At 36.5% G+C, this 17,582-nt stretch overlaps 1 protein-coding gene across 12 annotated transcripts in view; it reads left to right on the top strand.

Annotated features, from left to right (window-relative positions):
- The window catches only part of LOC143143536 (uncharacterized), a 297,264-nt gene that overhangs the window by 269,377 nt on the left and 10,305 nt on the right, over positions 1-17,582 (top strand). For 11 of the 12 annotated variants that reach the window (XM_076304898.1, XM_076304895.1, XM_076304894.1 and 8 more), the window contains 9 exons: positions 4,086-4,175; positions 4,272-4,316; positions 4,673-4,699; positions 4,814-4,849; positions 5,427-5,531; positions 5,856-5,900; positions 9,413-9,475; positions 15,524-15,550; positions 15,739-15,792. In XM_076304898.1, coding sequence (XP_076161013.1) covers positions 4,086-4,175; positions 4,272-4,316; positions 4,673-4,699; positions 4,814-4,849; positions 5,427-5,531; positions 5,856-5,900; positions 9,413-9,475; positions 15,524-15,550; positions 15,739-15,792 — 492 coding nt within the window. Of the gene's footprint in view, positions 1-4,085; positions 4,176-4,271; positions 4,317-4,672; positions 4,700-4,813; positions 4,850-5,426; positions 5,532-5,855; positions 5,901-9,412; positions 9,476-15,523; positions 15,551-15,738; positions 15,793-16,512; positions 16,576-17,582 lie in introns of those variants that run through there. The other variant, XM_076304901.1, reaches the window with a different exon arrangement.

Raw genomic sequence — 17,582 nt, 5'->3', positions numbered from 1 at the left:
CTACGTCACGGATATAATTTATCTCGTTGCATTTCAATCGAAAACAAACTATAAGAGATTTAATGGAAGACATTTCAAGACTTTGGATAAATTTTTCGTATGCATCACTCTGTACGTAACGTTTTTATTAACCTTCTCTTTATACTGTATGTAATCGATCAATGCAATAGGATCGTATGTTAGGTTGGTGCACATTAAACGTTCTTTTCTATCAAAATCGAATAAGTTTGTTTAAGGATTCGTAGAGTTCGTCAAAATTTATACTTTTTATTTTTAAAATTTCAAAAAAAAGCAAAGGGATAGTTTGAGAGTTTATGTAGAAAAAGTGTATATCTTTCTTCTTATTTTACAATCTCAGTTTCATTTCACTCTTAAAATTAATGCATTTGATCGTTGTACCCTGCTTATGATTCGATTCATCCAAATCTGCAAAATAATCGTTGCATCTATTGTTTCTTTATTCGATGAAAATTTACGTTCAGTAAAGAATTTTCATAAATTAGCCAAAAGTACCAAACCTGTATTACTATTTAGGTGTCTGATGAAATATTTTCTTCTTTGCTAATTTGAGCTTCATTTCAGATTGTCAAATAATGATCAGATAATTATTTTAGAAATTTATTAATTTTCATAAAACAATCGAACATTTACCATAGTGCCTGATTTACAACGATTCAAATGCTACTTGTACGAAAATCTGCTGACATTTAAATGCTTGTTCTTCCTTAAGAAAAAAGTGATCGAATTACTTAAAACATAAAAAGTCCTTCTAAAAATAAGAGTCATAAAAAAAAGCGATAAAATTTCATATTCTAATTCACTAAGTTCTCCTATCATCATCTTTAATACATAAAAATTCATAAATTATTCATTAATGTAAATTCGTCCTTTTAAATGCGTTCGAAAGGTACAGTGACTCACGCAAGTACTTGAATACTTGCAATAAAAAAAAAAAAAATAATAGCTAAACATATACAAGTCGAACTAAAACTTTCTAAATATTATTACGCTTACAATAAACTCGTGTATTAAGATTATATAGGGAGTATCAAAACATGGGCACAACTTTAGGGATGAGTTTGGCGCACGAAATTAACGTATTTAACCTTGTTTCCAAATTAAAGATATTTTCGTACTTCGGTAATTCTCATTACAAACTGCCAAGAGAAGTTAGGGAACTCAGACATTCATAAAATTTGTTATGCGCAAGTAAAGTGGTTCATCTGTAACGCAAAACCATTTTTCGTTGGCGCCGTAATACGGTTTCGGAGGTTGAAATTATTCCTTGAATAAAACGCAGATGTTTCTTTGTCGCGAAATACCTGTCAAACGACGAGAAAAGTTGCATATATTTTATTTCTATAAAATTTACATAGAAATAATTATCGAAAATATCGTGCCTTTCTAGTTAGACCAACCACCAGCTCTTACAGTTCAGTTTTTTAAGTTTGTAAATTTATGCAAAAATACTTTTCCGTAACCACTTTTTATAAATGTAATCAATTTATGAGTTTCGTTAGTTTTCTTTTTACTCAACTGTGCACAGAAGCAATTGTGCAAAATAGTGCTAGAAATAACTTGGAAGATATAAATTATTCAATAATTCGTTCGTATAAATGTTATCTTACGCGCAACTATTCTAATATTTTTTACTTTGTGGTATGGTTCTCTTTATAGTTTACTGGTTAGTTTATAGATTGAATAATATCGCATACATACCTTTGCCAAGAAGGACTAAAATAGAAAATGCTTGAAAAGGTATTATTGTTTGATAATTTTCCATCAATTATTTGTATCGAATGTTGTAGTTACAAGAAAAAGATACAACGTTTGATGAAATCCACATTTTTTTACCGCTGACAAGAAAATGGTTTTGCATTACAGACGAACCACCGTACTTGCAGATGTTTCAAAATTTTCCGAATTTCCTGGTTCCCTAACTTCCCTCGCGAGCTACCGTAACTATTTCCGCTCAACTATTTAATAGCGCTTTATACCTAAACGCTTATACCTCGCGTGTGACCTTACTGACCTGTTGCAAACACTTTCATAATATTCCTAGAATCACTTCAGTCTACTTTCTGGATAAGAGCAGTACGTGCCTAACATTTCTAATGCGCTTGTGTGGTAGTTTCTATTTGAAGTGATAATGGCAGACTATGCAAATTGCACATATGCATTTAATATACGGTTCAGCCAACTGCAATGCTGTTTTGTCAGAAGTTTATACGTGGAACGTTTACCTAATAGACGACTCCCAAATAGAAAAAGGATCGAAATAATATATGAACGCCTGGAGGATACTGGCTCATTTCAACAGCATACTTTTATCGATAGTGGACGTAGAATCGTTATTTCTTAATTGGGCGCATATGTTCTACGTCGATTTCACTTCTAAATAGTTTTTGCCCAAACACTTACCTTTGTTTGAAAACGAAATATCCTTCTTTGCATATTATTCCTCAAAATAAACTCGCTTTCATTGATTAAATTTACCAATGACTTTTGTATCTGGTATTGATACTCAGGCAGAAAAATAACTTTATCGTAAAATTTGTTAACACAATTTATCCGAAATATAAATACCTAGTCCTAAACTAGCAACGAATTCTGTTACAAGCATGTTGTATAATAATTGTCTACTATATCCTTTTTAACGATTTAGAATCTATTTGCACAGTTGTTAAGAAGCGAAGAATAATAGTATTATTCAAAATGGCCACCTTTTGCAGTGATGCAGGCTTAAAAATGACGCGACCAATCGCTGACTATAATACGTTTGGTTCCCAAGGCTATTTCAGCAACTACTTTCGTCAGGAAATTCTTTAGGCTTACAAAATTGTTATAGGGTGTCTTGTAGGTCATGTTTTCCAACTCTGACGACAATTTATAATTAAGAGGATTCAAATCTAGGCTAGCAGAAGATCAAATCTTCGAGTAAAATGAATTCCGGACCTTTGTTTCATATATTTCTCTCGAGTTGTTTTTGTGTTATAAGCTGGGACGAAGCTTGTTACAAAAGCCATCTTTGTCATTGAAAAAGAATCTATACCTAGAGGTTTATCAATTCTTCTAGCACATCTTTTTAGTAAACTATACTCCTGGTTTTAACGTCTTTCTCACAGAAATAGATACGTCACAACTCAATGAAATACTCCACACAAAACAATCACTGACCTCTTGCTAGACCAGATGAACAATTATAAGCTATGGTCAGATTTAGCGAAAATAGCCTGTAAAACTTTGAAAAAAATTTGGATAACTCGAAAGGTGACCATTTTAAAAAAATACCACTTTTTTTTATATCAACTGTAGAAATCAGTTTTGTTTCGTTAAGAATAATATTTCTTATTTGTCTTTTATAATGGCCAAATACTTGTAACAAAATTTATGAGAGGACTAGGTACATTTCTATGTACGGGTATACATTAGGTTGTTCGATAAGTTTTATCGTTTTTTCTATTGAAAAAAGAAATACTACGACACTTCAAGTTTGAACAACTGTAAATGTAAGAATGAGTCGACAGATCTACATGAAACTTCACACATGTTCATCAAACAGTAGTACCATTTTTAGAAAACTATAACGACGAACCTAGTAGCTCCATTTCTTATCGAACGACGAAACATATTGAGCAACCTATTACGTTTTCCTAACAATTGTCAACAATCACTCCAGCATATCTTGAATCGTTCGAATCATTTTGAAATTCATTTAATACTTCAACTATTTCTTTCTTCTGTATCTGTTAACTACTTTCACGTATCTGAACGAGCACCAAAGCTAACAGTGTTCGATAAAGACAAATTAATGTTCAAAGTATAATCGGTGATTCGTTTCAAAATTGGATTCGTTCATTCCGGAACAACGAAGCAGTTATCCGATAACATAAGACACTTACGTAATTGTAGAAATTTTTAAAAAAAGAACGTTTCATACCCTCCAACCTAAACGTTAATTCCGTTCCTAAAATTCGTAGCACGATAACGAGATGATCGTTAAATTCGATCGCGATCAAAGTAATTAGAATTATTTCACCGATACGTTAGATGTTACGTAAATTCGTCGCGACACTTTTGTTCAGGGCGCATCTGGGCCTAAAGGTGAGAAAGGTGAATACGGTGATATCGGACCTCCGGGACTTATGGGGCCACCAGGCTTGCCTGGTCCTCCGGTATGTAAATTGCTCAAGAAGCGTCATTTGTACGATCATTGCGCGTGAATTCGATTCAACCAATGTATAATGTCACGCATGTTCTTCGATAAACAGGGCTACCCGGGTTTGAAGGGTGAAAAAGGAGAGAAAGGCGAGTCGGTGAGTTGATTTCCCAGCAATACTTTACTTTCAACAGATAGGATATTGAAACCCATCATATCGAATCCCTTCCTCTATTATTTACATTCAATGGCAAAGGAAGGATATAGTCGATTGTTACGTAGAGAGCCGGACTGTTGAATGTAAGGGTTGTTGAATATCCATCAATTTTCCCTACGAGTGATTCCAGGTCCTCGGTTTCAATGCACGATAAGTATATATTGTGTGTGTTGTCGCGTCGATTGCTTTGGAATCGAGAACCGAACGGAACACGCTATTTTAACAACACGTATTCCAACGATTTGACGATAAAATCTATTTCTTTGCATGACATGACATCGGGCTTCCACCGACAGAAATACAAAAAGCTCAGACGAAGGCAGGTACGTGTGTTTTATCTACGTTTCTTTGTAGTATACTCGTTGTCGAGAATCGTTTCATCCACGGTCAGAGACGACGCGATAAAATTTACCGTTAATACGACCATTTTGTTACAGGGTGACGGTACATTCGAAGTAAATGCCGGCGAAGTGGTGAGTAGAAGGGCCGTTTGACGTTTCCATTGCATTCGATTCTTATTCACCGAACGATGCACCATTTAATCCTAGTGTTTTACACGGGTCTTTCTCGACCCATCGCGTTCTCTCATATTGACACACCATACGTCAGAATCGTGAAAATATTAACTTTCTGAGTAAAGACGTGCATTGAATGTATTGTTTTGTTTCTAACCATATACCAAAACGATGAATGCACACATTGTATACTCTAAGCTAGAATATGTACATACATGTTATTATTCGATTGCATTTAACGTTCAATCGAGAGTTTCCAAAATTGTTCCAATTGCACATTCACGATTCTGTACGTACAAGAGAAACAATATATATATTTTTTCTCTGTAATTAAAACTACTCTAATACGTACAATGGAATGCTCCTGTATTCCACTTAGTCTTTTCGTTGTATTAGAAAAAAGAAGAAAAAAAGTCCCATACTTCTGGGATATTTTTGCTTCGAAGACCTTGAGTGTATAATCGAACGGAAGAACACATTAAGGATAAATAAAATTGTACTTGATGTTCAATGTTGTTTTATTAAATGTTCACAGATAATGGGCCCACCGGGACCACCCGGTCCATCTGGTACTCCTGGACTGCAGGGTCCACCTGGCATCAAGGGCGATCGAGGACACGATGGCGCCAAAGGCGATCCTGTCAGTAATCACCGTTTATTACAAAGCTTTTCTTTTTTTTTTTTTTTTATGATAAACCACGTTTCCTGTAATACGTGTTCTCCTTACTATAAACGATTATGCGTTTCGTCGCATTACACATTAATTGCAATTCAATCGAAATGACATATAGCGTTTGAAAACGCTGCCTAAGACTTGATTTGATTTGAAGTATCATGTACGTTTTATCGAATTTATTAAACGCAGACATTTTCCAATATAATCTCGACGAAGGTAATGAAAATAACGTGTTACGAGGCGCAGTAAGGCACATTTTTAAGTATACGTTCTCCTTTTACGTTGCAGGGAGAGAAGGGTGCCAAAGGAGATCCTGGTCCAATGGGACTGCCCGTACGTATTTTCCTCCAAAGATTGGGTTTGTAGGTTAGGTCCATTATCTGTTATTAAACGCGGCGAGGTGCCAGGGAACGAATATGTCGAACAAATTAAATGCGGAACAATTCAGACATTAATGAATTCGATTTATTTCTAATTTAATCGTTAACACTCGAAAGAGACACTGTCTGAAACGTGCCGAACGCGTACTTACTTCCCAGCGACAGTAATAACAATTATACTTTGTTGTCAGAACAACAAGTACATAACGAGAAAATGGAGAAGGTATATGTGAACGAAAGGTACACGCTACACAGCTGCAAAATACATAAATCATCGATTTTATGAATAGAAAGAAAGAGCAAAATTTTTAACGAAACGAAAACTTTATTAGATCGTCCCATAAGCAATACTAGTTTTTTTTTTCCTTTTTTAATAGATACAGAAGCGTGCAAGTAGATAATTTTTTCTTAACGATCGATCGAGTAAGAACGTCACGCAAAGTAGCAGACTTCTTTTATATGGGCATATGAAATGCCAGCGTTGAGGTTAGGAATGCCTCGTTGCACGAGCACTCGAGAGCTGGATACACAGTGCCTGTACATACTTCTTCGATAGTCGCTTTCATGTGACAGCACAGGGCTCTGTCGCAGTCACGTGGTTTCATTTACACGCACTTCAACTTTACGTTGAACGGATAACGGAATAACTCGAGTGGATGGCTGATATAACAACCAAAAGCATCAAATCACGCATACGTGATAACAGCCGATAACCATTGGCTCGTGAACTTACAGCGTAGAGATAAAATATTTAAATTTGTAACGAAAGTGGGTCTTGTTTGACAAAACTTTAAACGCTTCTTTAGTAAATGTCTACGGGTAATTAAGATATACATAGTCCCGTCATAAATTATGTTACATCTATTGTACAAGTATTGGGATATTGGGAAGAATAGCCCAATTGTACGAAAATAAGAAATGTTACAATTTTTCTACTTACTGTCTAATCTGAATATATTTACACAGCAACAAGAGAAAAATAATGCATTGTACAATATTGTGCAAAATGGCTACCTTTTGCAGTAATACAAACTTGCAAACAAAAGAAATAACGTCCGTAAATTATTTCAGATGCACTTTTTTGGGGAACGTTCATCCTCGTGCTATGCTTCAGTACCACAGTTTATAATCGTTCATAAGTAAGAGATTTTATTTCTGTGAGAAAGGCGTTAAAACCAGGGCCAATGTTTATCAAAAGAATCTGGGAGAGGGCTAGTAAAAGCCTTAAATAAAATTCTCTTCCAAAGGCAACGAAAGGTTTTTCAACAAGACTTCTTCATACCCAACAAAGCAAAAACAAGGCAAGAGTGGTTACGAAAGAATGTCCTAGACTTCACTTTAATTGTAGACCTGATCCTTTAATAGCCCAGATTTGTGCTCAGGGCTAGAAAACATAATCTGTGCTGGACTCTTTATGCAAATTTTGACAGCTTGAAGAACGTTCTGACGAAAGTGGATTCTGAAATAACCTAGGGACATGGTCATCTTTCAAGTTTGCATCGCAGCAGAAAATGATCATTTTGAAATATACGATTATTTTTCTCTCGTTATTAATCGTGCAAATAAATTCTGAGTAGTTAGAAATGATAATGTTCCATCTTTCGTGAAGCTTGCACCGATACTTGTAACAGAACTTATGGCAGGACTAGGTACAGAAAGTGTAATCTATTGGTCAGGGTAGCGTCTTGTCTAAGAGACACGCAATTAAGGCATACACGACGTCGCTAGTAGTCGAGTCATTAGCTCATGGTATCCCTTAAAACTCTGCATCCAGGCTACACGTTGCGTGCATACGTTAGTATCAGTAGCTGTAAAACAAGAGTGGGAAATTTCCTGGAACACCCGCTGTGATATACCGATGCACAGCTTTCCTATGTCTGCATATCCGTCTCTTGTGTGCTTAAAGTTCACATAACCATGTGAAAGAGGTCTTTGAAGCTATCTTCTCGGAAAGTATTAGAAATAACGAGAAAATTTTATTCTTAACGTTTTACGGTTTGATAAAACCGTACTTACAGTATGCAAAACACCATTCTCGGATTTCATAGAACCAAGATGTTACACCCTCCCTTTTTGAATGTAGTAACAATGCTTATTGTTTGCTTATATCATTTTCTCATATCTTGCACAGTTCAAGAAGCATGACTGAAAATATCTTTCATTGGGTAATAAAACCATGGTCATCCTTACGTAATATGCGGTGCGGAACATCATTAAGGCGCTTAAGTAAAGGCCGATTTTCAAAGGCACTGCTAAGTCATTATACCACATATTAGACGAGCATCTTCTATTTAAGTGATACGTAGATGAGTCTTTGGGTAGTAGGTAGTACACATAGAAAGGGCAGTATTTATTTGTATTATTTTGCGTTGGAAAATCGAAACAATATTCCTTTAATATCAATAATATATAGAATATTATCTAAATTGAACTGGAAAATAGTTTGCTGTACATAAATGGACGATCGTCGTTCGATAATCGTTTTCTGAGCTGCACGTTAGAAAATTTTATAATAAATTAGATATCGTTTAATTGAATATTCAAATTGATGTTTATTCACCTTTGTGTATGTACATATTTGTATTTCCAATGAAAAAAAACATTTCACAGTGGTATTCGCTTAGTACTTTGCACAATTCTGTACGAAATATTTAGTGTTAAACCTTGCGACCTTAGTTGCCAGAGAATCGTTCCACGTGCAAACACATCAGCGATTCAAATAGAATTTTTCATTATACGGTAATTCTTGTTTTCGAGTGGCAATTTTTAATCCCGATTCAAACTAACGAAATTATCCCCGTGTAATGGGAATAAAACTTAAAATTGTTACGATAACCTTTCTTCGCCTATTTTTTCGAATTTTCTTCACTCGGTACGTTCCTCTTTCTAATCGTTTATTTCTCGTACAATTTATTTTAGATTTCCAATATACAATATTGTACCGAAGATGACTCGAATCGTAGATTAAAAAATATTTGAACAATTCGTAACGATCCTTATTTGACGTCAGTGTCGAGTTTTGACCGCAAGCGATAAGATACACATTCAAGATCGAATTTCCAAACACTGGATGTATGTAATGCGAGTCTCGATCGCTGTTGCTCTATCTCGCTCGCTCTCGGTATTGTTACCCTTTCACTTCCCTCGTCGAGATAACAAGACCGAGTTCTGCTCAGATGTGAGACAAAAATTGCTACCTACCCCGTATTCGAGAATTTGTCGCTTGAAAACGGGAATTACTGTACACTGTTCGACGCTATGACACCAAGAAAAGGGCATTATCGTTCACGTCGGATAGACAAATGTACCGTCGCGTTCATTTTCATTCCAACGTTACACGATTCACGATAAATCCGCATTGCTTATGGGACAAGCTAATAAATTCATCTGCACTCGTTCATCCCACTATATGTTCACGTGACGTTGTAGTCGAATCACTGATTCCAGGTATTTGTTTATTTACAGGGCCCCATGGGACTCAGAGGAGAATCCGGAAAACCCGGGGATTCCGGGAAACCTGGTGTCATGGTAAGAACGCGGACCTCTCGCTCCTAACGTCATCGTTATTTGGCCTCGCTGCTGAATCATTGATAGCCATTCACTAACGACCAGTGTAATCAATTGTCGCTTTTTCGACATGGCGTCGTACTTCTTCGTATCCACAGCGAGATCCCTGATTGCCTCTCAAAATATGTTCTAACGTATCGTTTACTGTTACGTAAACGAACGATCGTCGTTCGATAATCGTCGAGCAGCGCACGCATAAAAGATCGTAGAGAAACGACACGAGAGACAACCGTGCAAGTAAAATGCAAATACCTCGAAGGAATATCCGTTCGTGTTGATAACTCGTCGAAAGTTGTCCAACGTTCCGTACGTGGCGGCGTTCACAGTCATATCGTTAACGTTTATTCGATAAGATGTAATTGCGAGAATGAATGTTAGTAAATCGCTTACGAGCAATTATCTCGGACCGCGGACTCTCCAAACTATCGGTTAATGGATTTAATAGCTTCGTCGTCGCTTGTTATCGATCGAGGAGGCTACTAACGATATTTCGACGTTAAACGACGATAGAGAGTCAGAAAGACCGTCCGTTGCGAAGATTACAGACATCGTTGTGATATCATTCTCGCACGCAATACCTGGTACTAAGGGACAGTTTTTAACGTAGAGAGAAGTTTATTCGTTACTCGAACGAATCGGATTTAAAGAGAGAGAAAAAGAAAACGAAAAAAAAAAGAAAAAGAAAAAAAAATGAAAGAGAAACAAACGAATCGCGTCTTACATGTGTATTGGTTTTAAATAATTAAGACGAATGTACTTATATTATATAGTTGGCACGCTTGCCGTGCAAAAGTATCGCAAACGGAAAGGAATAATTGTTTAATTTCGACACGTGGTTTTTGTGTTAATGTGTGACAAGGGTGAAGTTTCGGGAGAAACAAGTGTCTTCCATAAATCTTAATGTGTACGAGTAAATCATTCGATGCTTTTTTCAATATCGAATTGCACATACGCATTACATCGGTGTTGTATACTTATTTATCCAACATAATATTTAGCGGATGTATCGCACTACCATCCGTCCTGTTAACATATTCTATATGTCTGCCTGTGTAATCATATATCTATGTACACTGAGAAAAGAATGTTAATTGAAATAACAACCTCGAACTGGCGCTGCGGATTGTAACGCGCCGCAGCGAGAAAATTTCTCATTCGAACATTCTTCAAATATGCTAGAGGACGATAGAATCGAAGTTTCGGACGTACGTCTAGAAGTATTCGTCGTTCACAGGACAGAGCAGTTTTGATCAGAGGTTGAAACTCTTCCACGAGTAACTGTTTCGAACCGTTGTGCAAAGGTTCTTGGCGTGACGGTTACCAAGAACCGTCATTTGGAATGACCGTTGCAAAGAACCAACAAACGTAAACGATTATAACGTAAACGATTGTACTCGTTCTTTTTCCAGTTCTTTGGAACGGTCACCCCGAACGAGAGTTGATCGTAACGGTTTCCAAGAATCAGAAACAATACCATAATTGTTTTCAATCCCTGGTTCTCATTGCTACCCGTAGAAGTTTTCGAGATACCCGATAGGGTGTTGTTACGCAGAACCTAGTTGTTACTTAATTATAAACTTAAGAACATTTATAGTTCACGCGGGTACATTTTTTCTCAGTGTATTTCGCTAGTTTCGTTCATCCCTTAACGTAATTTTGATCACGGAGCCCCGTAACCTCATCTTTCGTGCCCCTTTCGTTGTTTCGTTTGCTCATCGTTTCACAACTTTTTATCTCTTCCGCGATAATTTCTTTCGAAACGACCTCCCTAACCCCTCCCCTCGCCGCTGTAGTTTTCGCTACTTTTTCTTCAAGTTACGACTCACTGCATCGTACTTAAAGGACGATTCGCTCGTAGCATTCCTCGCGCGTAGTAACGACCCCCGATCGTTCACCATGATTCTATTTTTTTTTTTCTTTTTTTTTATATATTCGTTTCGCCTCCACGTTTCAGTTCGTACGATGTTTCGCGCGCACACGTTACGGACGATCGAAAGGTTCCCTACGAAACGAGATTCGTGTAACGAAAAGTAGCCCAGGCGTGGTCCCCGGCAATCGATCGGTAACTTCGTGGAATTGCCGATTATTCCACGCGATCGAGATTGCAATCTCTCGTCGGCCTGGTAATTATTAAGCCTCGAATGCGGTGTACTTCGATTAACAAGAGAGCGAAGATCGGGCAGATTTTCTATTTACGAAACAATTGGAACGTGTACGGATCTCAAGGCTGACGGAGCACATTCGAAGAAACAAGGAAAATCTTGACGTCACGTCTGGAAATTTAACCGTTTCAAATGTATACACGATCGTTTAACATACAACTCGATCTTCGCGGAATATCGGCCGAAAACGACACTCACGATTACGCCAAAACGAACGAAACGAACGCGTTACACATTGCATTTTTAAGTACAGAGATTCCCGCTTTCGAGCGATCATTTTTACTCCGGATTCGAATATCGGAATCCCTACACCGATTATGTTTCTTCAGCGGCTGGCCGCCAACGGTGATTCGATTACCGGATGAAATTTCAAACGTTCATGGAATTAACAATTTTTTACACTTTTCGTTACGTTTTCACGATATGATTTTTTTTTTTTTTGCTTAATGGAAATCAAACACAATCTTCTTCGGATTACTTTTAATCGCGCGTAAAGTAAAACAGTTTTGAATGACGCAAATACGTGGACCTTCGAATATTAATTTTCGAGCTCGATTTTCGTTAGAGAATCTCGTCGGTTTATCGATAACACTCTCGTGAAGTTATAACGAAAAATACAATTTTTAACGATTCTTAGCCATCGAGATATAGTGCGCTCGCCTTCCACGAGATGAAAATCGCTACTTGCCCCAAGTTTCGGGTAACGGTCCCAATTTTTCTTAGTCGATTTATTATTGCTTGAAAAATAATGTTCGATATCTTGAAAACGGTTATTTCGCAGAATTGGCAAAGATTTGTTTGTTTCTTTCGATGAATTCTACCAGCCTGTACAGTTTGTATCCGTAATTCTGAAACACGTCGTATAAATATTGACATTTATTTAATATTCTTTCGCGCCGCAGATACTCCATCCGACTGTATTAACATTTGCAAAGTATTATTAGACGCGCGAGTGCTTTGAACTTGCCTGTTTTGCGACTAGAATTTAAGCTATTTATTTCATCGATTTATCCAAGCTTCTTGTTCCGACTCGTTCCATTATTGCGCTTCGCTAAATATTGTAACGAGTCTCGCTTATAGTACATTCTTGAATGATTCAAGTTCTCCACGTCACGGTTAATATTCTTTTACAAGGAAGAAAAAAAAAAGAAAACAAGCATGCACAAACTTTTTCCACGGATTCGTTTCTCCGGTGTAAAAAGGTTCGTCGTAAACGAAAAGAAAGAAGCTTCGGAAAATATTTCGTAAAATTTCGCACGAATCGCACTGAGATCGCCGTTGAAGCTACAAATTTAATCATTAATCCGTACAAGGTGGTACATGCTTTTGAATTAACATTCTTAAATCTCGTTACACCTTACTGTATTGAAACAATGTTATCGCATGGTTCCTTTTACTAAAGCTGACCAACTTCGAGTTACCTAGAGGAGGAATTATTTATTAAACGCTACAATTAATTCTAGTACCTCGTGGTGTAGCAACGATTCATAAACCGAACCTTAAAATTCGTTCCAACTGGCAGCAGTTATTCGTTATAGCGTTCGAAGAGCTTCTCGACAGCGCGCAAGAAGAAACAAATGGCGCGGCAACACGACGCGCGTGCTTTTTATATAACGCTTACGTCTTTCTCGCGGACTTTGATTTGATTCTTTCTTTTTTCCCCCAAACGAGTGTATATTGCTTACTATAGAACGTTCACGGTAAAACGGCGACACGCAAGTTTCTATTAATGTATCCGACAGAAATGTCGCCGAGGAACCGAACCGTGGACTTGAGAGAAGTCCTAATGGCTAACTCGGGAGATAAGTTCCAGTATTGCGAGAAAAAAAAGAAAAAAAAAGAATGCAGGTTCTAATACGAATAAGTGAAAGATAGATACGAGACACCCAGATCCGAAATGCAACATTGCTCGCAGTTGGAGATACGTTCGAGCCGCGTTCGACTATCTGCAAATTGCAAGCGAGTATATCCTTGTTTTTGCGACCCCTGGCCCCCCCTTGACCCCAACCCCCTAGTCACTTGCAAACATGCAAAGTGTCGTTTCACATTCGCACGATCGGGTGCGAGGATTTACGGAATTGTACAGTGTAGAATAATACCGACACCGTGAAAAAAAAAAAAAGAAAAGAAAAGAAAGAAAAGAAAAGAAACAAACGGCGTGTTAACGACGTGTTTTATTTGCCTCGGACGAAAAGCGCGATAGCTCCCTTTTCCCTGTTTATACCCTAAATCTAAGAACGTAGGCTAATTGCGAATAGTTTTTAATAGGATAACGGGACGAGCGAAAGCGTGGAGCTCTCGGTATCGTTGAAGCTCACTTAATGGTAAAGTTAATTGCGAATGAGGCATACGGTATATTTGCGAGCGCGAGCACCCAAAATACATTGGATAGCTATCTATACACGTGCATATACGTATACAGAATTGATGAGAAACGAAAAATAGTTGATTCTCGGTCGAGATGATACAACGTATGCGCGTGTGTAATTCAATGTATACGTATGTATTTGTTACATACGTATGCATACACATACGGGTGAGTGTGTGCGTGTGTGTACACATATTATGCATGCATGACATAAACGAGCATAAATGGTATGCGGAAGAGCATATATATACGTATATAGAGTATATATGTATGTATATATATTTGAGATTTATTTCGTGCGTGCGTATGTGTGTATTGATTGTAAAAGCGGCGCGCCTTGGTAATTCACAAGAGAAAATTGCAGAGAAGAATACGACGACGTAAACTGCGTATATGAATACTTTGACTCTAACGATTTTGTTTTACATTGTCCCAATTAATAAACAGAATGTGCATGTGCCTGTGTCCTTTGCTTCTATACGATGCCCTTCGAAATTTTTAACGCTTCACACACACCTCGTAGTGGACATACCGCTTTGCATTTTGCCTCAGGCTGCGATCCGACGATCATTGTTAACCACTTATTTACATAACTCCTTGTACTTCTTATTTTCATCTTCGTTCTGTCCGTGTGTCTTCTGCACCTATCGCGGCATAAATCGATGTTAACACGATTCATGAGAGAGGAATTAACACGTGTTAATTTGCTGCAACCACGACGGTAACGTAATTGTTGGATCGTTACGCCATCGTTTTTTTTTTTTTTTCTCTTGAATTCAATTAAGCTCCCTCTTTGTCTTCTCCTTTGCCTAACGCCCATCAGTTGTATTCTTGCCTCGCTCACGAACGAACTGCGCACAACGACGTCCCATTCTGAATGGAAACTTTCGATTGTTCTTCGTTTTTTTTTTTTCCTGTTTTTTTTTTACGTCGGAACGTCGATCGAGAAATTTCTCCGAGCGAAGAACGTTTACCTCGAACGATTCTCGAAAGATCAAGAACGCGTCTTGGCTTTTCTTACGACAGAATTTCAGTATCGTTTTCTTAGAACAGTATCGAATATATTTTTCCAAACGTGAACTCGTCGATACGAGACAAGAGAGAGAGAAAGAAGAAGAAAACTTTGAAAAATCGTGGGTAAACGTTTCTTCTCGCGTGAAATTCGTTACACGGAACAACGTTGCGCAAGCACCTGGTTTCGTTACAATTTTTAACCGGAATTAGAAACGTTCGTTTAAAGAGAACAACGGTTCGGTTTATTCCGTGTGTACAAAACTATATTTTCTCAATGGAATCGATATAAAAATTATATAAAATCATAGCGGAGCTTGGCAGAATACAACATTGCTGTGAATGACGATGCAAAGGGCGTCTAATAAAATTCCTTAATAATAAAATTACCGTTGAGTCGACGTACTCGATTTTGATTAATCGTCAGGTGACATCGACGAATCTGACACGGTTTCCTCTACCTTTCAGGGACCAACAGGATTAGACGGCATGAAGGTGAGCAATCCTCGGGGTGACCCGTTTAATCATACGTTATATTTATGATTTTCGGATCCTCAATTTCTACGCCCCACGTCACGATTTCATCATTCAGGCGTAAATTAAGCTGGTTGCAAGCTTAACGGTATTATTTAAATTGTTATTGCATAGAGCACAATGTTCGTTATGTTCCTTCATACTTACAGGGTGCACAGGGAGAACCAGGCACAAAGGGAGAAAGGGGGGACTCTGGACTACCTGTAAGTGTTTTATCGTATTCAATTGTTATTCAAATTATTTTCCGCTACTAATACATTCGATCAGTTTAACCGAAACTACTTAACCGATTTCAATGATCTCGATGTATGTTAACAAACTGAATACCAGATTATCGTTTCTTCAAAATTCACGTTTAGTTTCTATATGTTTTTATTCGAAAATATTTTATCGAACGGAGAGAATAATATTTTCATGGAAATATGTAATAACGAATAATATCGTGACACTTGCTCGGGTCACGATGCAAATCAACAGATAACAGTACTGCAAGCTTTTACAGACATTTTTTTAAATAAAATATCACGTATGATAGAATTAGATTATTTATTTACTGACTAAAAGATCGAGTAAATTATTGGTATATAATTTCTTTTTATTCGTAATATATTGTAGAGAAAAAAATGACTGTAAGAATCTCATATATTTAAATATATTTTAATTCCGGTAAGAAAAATGATTTTCTGATACCTAGTGTTCTAGAACGTAATGTAATAGTAGCTCGCACTATTTTCAATGTTCTAAGTTCAAACATTATTAGTAGAAAAATCGCTACTTATTCCGCTTTCAAATCAGTTGGCGCTTTCCATTTTGTCATTTGAAAGAGAAACATGCTCGATCTAAAAAAACACGAATTTATTATATATTAATATTTTTATGATATTTTTCTCGGACCTAACCCAAATTATTGCTTTTCGTTTCAGAACATTCGTAAACTTTAACTCCTTGTGTTGACATTTAATTGACAACCGTGCGTAACAAACCAGTCCAATTAATACTAAAGAAACTCGAACCAAATGTGTCCATTAGAATGGATCAGTTATATTATCTATGAAAGTAAAAAATACTATTTTTCGTAAAAAGATTACTCATAAAAACATTGAATTGTTTTCTTTTATATAAATTTTCATTTTAGAATCAAACTATTTATACATACGAGGCAAAAGTATTTTATATCAATAATTTATTACAATCGATATGAAACACTGTAAATGTTACAAAGAATAACTACAATCTACCGAAGCAATTATTAGGAGAATGCATTTGTTTCAAATGCAGTATACACCTATAAAATATGTTTTACTTTTCTTATTTCTAGGCTTTCAGTTTATATAAATTGCAATTGACGTAATTCGATTTAATATTAACGTGGAATCAAAATTAATGTCCTCGCTATCACTTTTAATGATTCGATTTACCCAATACATGTTTCTATCCAGTATACCACTGGTATCTTCCAAAACTAAACCCTTTCTTTCACGTGACATTTTTTACCGATTTAATTAGAAAATTTTCAAATTAAAAATTATAAAATTCTAACCAAATTATACAATAAAATAAAATTCACGATTAATAACGTAGACGTATCGGCTGATCACATATAATTTACGATATCTAGGACACATCGTTCCAACCCAAGTAATTACCAGTAACAATAATTATTTACATTAATAACAATCTCGCCGATGACAATAATCTTAAACTGTATCAAAGGGTAAACGTTTATCGTCTGATTTAGATCTTTTTCTTGTATTTATTTAACAGATCTAGACCCAGATTACATTTGAACTTAATTTAAACTAAATTTTAAATACGCATCCTTTTATCTTCTAACGTCCGATAATTTCATAATTGTAAATAACCATTAATAATGAATTATGAATACTCGATGACTTTCCTCTTTCAGCATACTTCAAGGTCACTGAAATCTACACGATCGTTGGTCCTGTAAATAATTACTATACGTTCGATAGTTCGACAATTGGTTTCTTTT

Source organism: Ptiloglossa arizonensis, chromosome 2, assembly GCF_051014685.1.
Source record: "Ptiloglossa arizonensis isolate GNS036 chromosome 2, iyPtiAriz1_principal, whole genome shotgun sequence".
In the NCBI taxonomy this organism is placed as follows: domain Eukaryota; kingdom Metazoa; phylum Arthropoda; class Insecta; order Hymenoptera; family Colletidae; genus Ptiloglossa; species Ptiloglossa arizonensis.
Note: the sequence above shows the minus strand (reverse complement) of the source record. Positions and strands in the feature narration are given on the sequence as shown.